Source organism: Pinus tabuliformis, chromosome Q (genome assembly GCF_031772625.1).
Source record: "Pinus tabuliformis cultivar Carrire ecotype Pingquan chromosome Q, CPIR1, whole genome shotgun sequence".
Lineage (NCBI taxonomy): Eukaryota > Viridiplantae > Streptophyta > Pinopsida > Pinales > Pinaceae > Pinus > Pinus tabuliformis.
The window spans coordinates 507,858,580-507,866,381 of NC_142296.1; the positions used below are offsets into that span (position 1 = coordinate 507,858,580).

The 7,802-nt window shown below is 42.4% G+C and overlaps 2 protein-coding genes across 2 annotated transcripts; both read left to right on the top strand.

The window, feature by feature from the left end:
* Window positions 1-2,064: 2,064 nt before the first annotated feature.
* Window positions 2,065-3,207, top strand: LOC149220393 (uncharacterized). Its single transcript, XM_089387079.1, has one exon. It carries the CDS (start codon window positions 2,065-2,067, stop codon window positions 3,205-3,207), a length of 1,143 nt encoding a protein of 380 aa, XP_089243205.1.
* A 615-nt stretch (window positions 3,208-3,822) lies between these two features.
* Window positions 3,823-4,407, top strand: LOC149220394 (uncharacterized). The gene has a single exon (XM_089387080.1). It carries the CDS (start codon window positions 3,823-3,825, stop codon window positions 4,405-4,407), a length of 585 nt encoding a protein of 194 aa, XP_089243206.1.
* Window positions 4,408-7,802: the final 3,395 nt, after the last annotated feature.

Consider the following 7,802-nt stretch of genomic DNA (forward strand, 5'->3'; position numbering starts at 1 on the left):
TGGTTGGGGTTCCTTTGCCTTTTTTGCCACACGTGATTCACTAAAGTCCCCTTTCTTCAACCCAATTTCTTGCAATGCATATGGAAGAAATTGAAGAGCATTAATTCTTTGCTGAATGAAATTGCACTATAATGGATCTTTCTCAATTGCAATGCAATTTTTTCCTTTTTGAAGGCAGCATGCTAGTGTTGTACCTAATTATCAAGCACAAAAGAAATAATGAAGTAAATTAGCACAATGACATATTAATTAAAAAAATAACATATTGAAATTCAATTCTATATAATAAAACTTACTTGAACTAGAAAATAAATCCAGAAGCCAATCTCTTTCATTTGAACATATGTCTATAAGATAGTTAATCAATAATTGTGGTTTTTTATATATGTTAACTATCTCTCCTTTTGTTATTATTAAAAAAAACTTTATAATGAATTGTGAGGAACGAGACTGCGCGCGCCCCCTGCGCGTTCCCCTGACCTAGCAGCCGACTGCTGGTCCTTTCTTTGCAGCGCGAGGCCTCTGGCCTCTGGCCTTCCATGGCCTCTCCGATCCCTGCCACGGAGGGCCCTGTTCAGACCGATGCAGATGCGTGCCTCCAATCTGCTGCAGATGCGTTTTCCGCCTTAGTCAAATCTCTTCAGCCTCAGAGAACTCGCCCTGCGCTGTCCAAGTTTGTCAAGAAACTGGATGGGTTGCAAGAGGTTGTCCTTCCTCCTTCGATCCCTCGAATGGCTGCTCTCTCTTTAGCTGAGCGGGGGCTCATTGGACAGTTCACTAGCCTATGGCCTTCCCTGAAAACTGTTCAACGATGGATCGAAAGAAACTGGGCCAACAAAGTTAATGGCAAAATCTCCATTTGTTTCTGTGGAAAAGGTTATTATACTTTCCACTTTGAATCTAGAGCAGACAAGGACCTAATCTTCAGAAATGGGTCGTACTTCATGGACTCTCGTGGTCTGTACCTGAACAAATGGACTCCAGATTTCGATCCTGAGCTGGATGTCCCTAATGTTGTTCCGGTCTGGGTTCGTCTACCGCACCTCCCACTCCACTGCTGGGGAGATGACTCAGTTTGAGCCATCGATAATATACAGGCATGTGCACGGATATGCGTTGAAGTTGATCTTGGCAAGGGTCTTCCAGAAGCAATCAAACTAAAAGTGGACGATTGGACGCATATTCAGCAACTGGACTACGAACAAATTCCTTTCAAATGCAAGGTATGCCACGAATACGGCCATTTTTCCAATCGTTGTTCTAAAATTGTTAATGTTGAACCTGCTCAATCAGAAGAACAATGGGAAACTGTAAAGAAAAAGAAGACTGCCTCTGGCTTGAAAGCAAACTTTGAAGATCCTCCCAAAACTGCCCCTCCCAAGCCTAATCCCCCTTCAGCTCCGCCCAAAGCCTCCTCCTCAGTTGTCCCTTCCCCCTCCTCTCCTCTTGGTCCACCCATCTTCCCCACCTCGGGGTCATCCACTGGTTCTCCCCTGATCTCTTCAAATCCCTTTGGCGACCTCTCTCTCCCTGATAATGACCACCTGATCGCCCTTGAAAATGACCCCCCCATCCTTCTTTCTCTTTCTCAATCCTCCCCCTCCCATTCCCTCACCCCTCCCCCACCCCGATCTACTAGAAGCTCCTCGAAAGATCATGGAATCAATCAAGAATCTCAAAAAAAGGACCTGGTAGGAAATCAAGTAAACAACAAAGGAACGAAAATGCTCAAAAAGACATCGCCATGGGAACTCAAAATCCCATAGAAACTTATATATTGGGGCAAAATAGCAATGAAACAACACATAAGGAGCAAGGGGGACGAGCATCCCTCCGAAACCCAAATACTCAATGATTAAAGTCATATCATGGAACTGTAGGGGACTAGGGCACCCCTCAAAAATTGTTGCCCTGAAAGACCTCACAGCTCATGAGAAGCCAAGAATTGTAATGATTCAGGAAACAAAGCAAAGACTGCAAGAGATGACAAGAATTATAGAACATCTCAGGCATTATGAGTGACAAATAAGTGAAGCAAGAGGAGCTTCTGGCGGTATCACTACAATGTGGAACAAAAATACTTGGAAATGCACATCCAAAACTATCAATCCATATTGGATCAAAGTCACACTAGAAAAACAAGCAGAGGATAAGCAAATAGTCCTTTATAACATTTATGCTCCGAACCATTTCAGAGATAAAGATCAGTGCTGGGCCACACTTCAGGAAGACATCCAAACTGAAGAAAATAGAAATATCATTTTTGGGGGAGATCTAAATCTTATACTACACTCCAATGAAAAAAGAGGAGGCATTTTTACTCATGATCCTTATAGAGCAAAGCTAGAAAACATCATGCAAGAGTGCGATTTAGTAGACATCATCCCAAAAAATCGGAGGTTCACTTGGAACAACCGCAGGCTGGGCAGAGATAACATTCTGGAGCGCCTTGACAGAATTTTGGTAAATACTTCTTTCCTCTCTGATTTTTCCACTGCTCATGCTGATATTCTGCCTTATTCAGCATCCGATCACTATCCCATTAGCATTGTTCTTGAAGCACACTGTCCATTGGGGCCGTTGCCTTTTAAATACAATTCTCTTTGGCGTAGCAATCCTATTGTGGATCAGATTGTCCAAACAGCCTGGCACCATCATATAGAAGGATCACCGGGATTCATTTGGGAATGCAAGCTGAAGAATACAAAACACACCCTGAAGGAATGGGTGAAGCAGCATTACAAAGAACCAGAAAATGTCAAAGATGAGCTGAAAAATAAATTGAAAGAAACTCACAGAAAAATTGAGGAAAATGGGCTATCCCAAGAGGACAAAGCATTAGAAAGTTATCTATATTATCAGCTATACCGGGTTAATAGAGAAGAAGAGCAGAAATGGAGAATTAAGTCAAGACAGCTTTGGCTTCATGGAGGAGACAAAAATACAGCATTCTTCCATAAGCAAGCAACTGTCCGGAAAGTCAGAAATAATGTCACCATGATCAACGATGAGGAAGGCCGCCCTCAAAAAACCCAAGAAGCTATCAAGAAAACTGCCTCAGCCTATTACAACACTCTTCTAACTAAGATAAAGGAAACAGAGGACTATTCAGACTTTCTACAACATATGCCCAAAGGAGTCAGTGAGGATATTAATGCAGACTTGACTAAGGAGATCAATGAAGAAGAAATACATGCTACCATCTAGGCTCTCCAGCCAGATAAAGCCCCAGGTCCAGATGGCTTTCCTATCTGTTTCTATAGAACATACTGGGGAGTAATAAAAAAAGATCTTGTTAAAATGCTAAGATGGGTCCAACGTAAATGCAAAATTGGAGGATTCACTAATTCCACCCATCTTGCCCTTATCCCTAAAGAAAATCAACCTTTGACTTTCTCTCGCTTTCGCCCTATATCCTTGTGTAACTCATCATATAAAATTTTGACAAAAATCTTGGCTACTCGTCTAAAGCCTATCCTCCCCACTCTCATATCTGAAAATCAAGGGGGTTTTTTGGCCAATAGGCAAATTACGGACTCCATCCTTCTTGTCCAAGAGGCCATACACTCCAGTCAAACCCGAAATGAGAAAGGCTTCATCTTAAAGTTAGACTTAGCCAATGCCTTTGACCGTGTCAGACATTCCTTCCTGTTTGTTGTGCTTGAAAAAATGGGTTTTGCCACATCCTTTATTAGCCTTATCAAAGCCTGCATTACAGGACCTTGGATATCCCCTCTTCTAAATGGTAGACCTGGACCTTCCTTCCAATCCTCTCGAGGCCTTAGACAAGGCTGCCCTCTCTCACCTTATCTCTTTATATTAATGGCTGAGTCTTTTAGTAGAGCTCTGGATTACAATCGCCGCATGGGCCTCATCACCGGGATCAAATTTGACAATGGAGTCAAAAACATCAATCACTCTCAGTTTGCCGACGATACTCTTCTAATGGGGGGAGCTTCAAACATCATAGCCCGTCATTTTAAAACCCTCCTAGACAAATACATGAGCTACTCTGGAGGTCTGATAAATTATCTTAAGAGCTGTATATATGGGTGGAACACTTCGGCACATGTTCTCCATAGGATTGCTCGTACTCTTGGGGTTCCTTGTAAGCTGAATTGGGAGCAATTTACCTATTTGGGCATGCCCGTAAGTGCTGGCAACTTGAAAGCTACAACTTGGGAAGTTATTATTGACAAAATGAAAAGGAAGATTCAGCATTGGGGCACTTCTTGGCTTAACCCTGCAGGGCGCATAACTCTTCTGAAAGCAGGCCTCTCCTCCCTGCCCTTGTACTGCTTTACACTTATACAAGCCCCCGCTAACTTCCATCTTAAAATGGATGCTCTCCTTCGTCACTTTCTTTGGCAAGGAGGGAGAAATGAAAAAAAAAATACAACTTGGTAAGCTGGAAGCAGGTCACTCAGCCATGTGAGAATGGAGGGCTGGGAATCAGATCATCTAAATTCCTAAACCTCGCCTTTGCTGGCAAGCTGGTTTGGAGACTCATAACTGGAAGGAATGCTTGGTGGAAAATTGTTCTTGAAAAAAAATATCTCAGCCACCCAAGGCACCAACTTTTGGATCATGAGCTCCCCAACAGAGTATGCTCTAAAATCTGGAGGATGTGTAAAAAATCTATACCTTTTCTTGACCAAAACACTTCCAAAGTGCCCAAAGGAGGCAGCTACATAAGAATTGGAGAAGACAAAATAATGGGGCAACAGCCCATAAGCCAACGGCCTGGTACTCAGCAGGTTCTAGCTCTTTTCAGCAGTGTAGGTATTCAAACTCTGGCCCAGATCTCTCAATGGGAAGCCCACTCCCAAATCTGGAAAGGTTGGAGTTTCCCTCATATACCAGCAGATGTAGAAATTAGTCTCAACAACCTGAAAACTTATCTTCATGGTATAGCGCCCACCAAACGCTACCTTGCTGATGAATTTCGATGGGATCCTTCAGGCACAATCTACACTATTAAGGCTGCTTATCATCAGATCTGCACCAACGAGTATCCCACGGCAATCTGGGCACATTGGAGACTTGTTTGGAAGGCAGAAACCCTTCCAAAAATCAAATTCTTCTTATGGATCCTCTTAAGAGGGAAAGTCCTCACTGCTGAGAACCTCAGAAAGCGAGGAATAATTGGACCATCACGCTGTCCAAACTGCCAAAACGAAGAAGAGACAATCCAACATCTATTTATAGATTGTTCCTTTGCTTCAGCCTGCTGGAAGGAAGCCTTTCGGAGTCACAATCCCCCCTGGGTGCCTGGCACTAGTATATTTGAAGTGTTGCACATATGGAAAAAGAGCTACCCGTGGGGAAGAAAAGCAAACAATACAGCTCGAAGGGTCTGGAATGCCCTGCCCTGTACACTTCTCTGGAACATCTGGCTAGCAAGAAACAGAATGATCTTCAAAGGCACAGAAACTAATGTTAGAAAGCTCTACAACAAAGCTTGGAATCTCAACTTGGAAACTCTATCCACAAAATGTCATGGGAATCTGAAGGTGCTGGACCTAACAGTCGAAGAAAGGAATTACATAGGGCATATTCTGGACAGAAGCAGCATAGAACAAAAAAGACGTGATCCCAATAGCAGAGACAGGCCCAGATGCAGCTGGAAAATCAGGATGAAAGATGAAGAATTTGCTCGGTGGCTCAGGAACAGCAATACTCATTATCTTTTTTTCGATGGAGCCTCCAAATCCAACCCAGGAATGGCTGGGGCTGGAGGTCTTATATGCAACGGTAATGGAGATGTGTTAACTGAATATGAATGGGGTCTGGGCCATGCTTCAAACAACAGGGCTGAAGCTTTCGCCCTCCTTCAAGGTCTGCTCCAGCTTCAGAAACTTGGTATATCCAAGGCTACTATTATTGGAGACTCTACCATTATCATTGGTCTGATGATAAGCAACAGAAAAGCCCAAAATCTGAGTCTGCAGCAAATCATCGAGCGATGCCATACTCTGGACCAGCAAATGAAAGGCAATCTTTATTACCACGTCCTTCGATCTCTTAACAAAACTGCAGACAAATTGGCAAATAAAGCCTGCTCACACCCTGTTGGCAACCTTCGGTGCAATGACACTGACCATTACTTTTTCTTGCCATGATCAGGCTCTATCCCATTTGTAGATCCACCCCACAACAGATCACTGTTCGTGGTTTCCGAAGCTCTCTGCCCTGCCTCTCTGCGAAGAACCAAACCTCTGCCTCCTATCCAATGGCATTGGCCACCACAGATTTAACCTCTTCAGCACCAAACTCGAACTCTCTCTGGACCGCCCTTTCAAATCCCTCAAAGCTCTGCGATCTCAGCGGTTCCAACATTTCGCGCTCAATCAATTGTTTTCCTACTCCTGTTGACCTCTTCCTACCTCCAGTCTATCGGTCTCAAGCGCATATTGGACATGGCTTTATGAATACAGCATTTCAGCTCCCCCAGACAGAGTGTCTCTCTCCCAAATTTAGTCCTCTGGCAATCTTGTATTCCTCCGAGTCCGCTTTACAGGAGGTTCTGATGTGTCCTTGTCTAGTCCATTTTGCCTGCACAAGTGGCATATCTCTTTTACGCACTTTCCATTATAAACCCTTGGAAATAAAATATATTTGCACTGCTTGCTTATTAGTTCTGGATTCAGCAGCTAGAGTCTGGTGCGACAGGAAGTCAGTGATTATTAGTCCTCGGACAGGAAGATACAATGTAGATGCTGCTGGTTGGGAAGCATCGCTCGAACTCACAAGGCGCTTTCGTCATGCTGCTACAAATATGGGTGATCTAGTCTTCATATATGGTGGCTTGCGGGAAGATCGTAACCTCAGTGGGCGGCAAACTCGACACATTTGCAAAAATTAAAAATGAAGTGCAAAACCTGTTATATTTTATTACAGTTTGTCAGAGTTTATACAGCATTTCGCTTCTTCACAGCGACGGAAACAAGTTGTAATGCTGACTCAATCAACAACTGCATCTGCTGTTGGATCATCATATTCCAACATCATTTTGTAAAAATGGAGATCCGTCTCCCTCCTTTTTTCTTTTGAATATAAGCCAGCAACCGATTTTGTGAAAAAAAAAACTATCTCTCCTTTTGTTTCTTTGTCTTCATATGTTAGTTTTCTCACAACAGCATCATAAGTTAGTATTTGGCTATGACTCTTTCCGTCCACCCGATTAAAAATCATAGACATATGGCTATCATCTTTTACCCAACTATCAATATGAATGAACTCACAGTGATTTATAAATTGTTGATCTTCATTGTTAAGAAGATTTGACTTTTGCCTGTAACATGAAATAGTAAAAGTTCAATTAACTTGTACATAAATGAATTTTTCAACATTAATCAAATATACATTTTAAACGTCTTACCATGTAAGCTACATCCTTGAATTTGTTTTCCCCTTGAAGCTTGACAATATCATTGCCAATTGTGTGTCTAAATGAAATGTCACAAATCTCCATAATGGTGATGACGTCACTTCTACAAATCCCGCAACCACTTTATTAAAAGCTTGATAAGTATAAGGGTCACTATCATAGTAAATGTTTGGAATATTGAAACCATGGGGAATATCTGCAATAACTAGGGCATAATCCCTTTTTGGTATGAGTTTAGCAATGTCTTCACAGTTGCCTTGTATTACTTGATATTGAATAGTGTCTAGCCCATTCCAAATGAAATGATTAAGAGTTGGATCAAGTTCAACATTCTTAATACGTTGCTTCCTCAGTCTTTCGATCTTTATTTTTTCAATAAAAGTCTTGAAACTGTCTGGTGCTCCATTATCTT

Excerpts from the sequence above, each read along its gene's own strand:
- LOC149220393 (XM_089387079.1), top strand. The coding sequence starts at position 2,065 with ATGTGGAACAAAAATACTTGGAAATGCACATCCAAAACTATCAATCCA.
- LOC149220394 (XM_089387080.1), top strand. The coding sequence starts at position 3,823 with ATGGCTGAGTCTTTTAGTAGAGCTCTGGATTACAATCGCCGCATGGGC.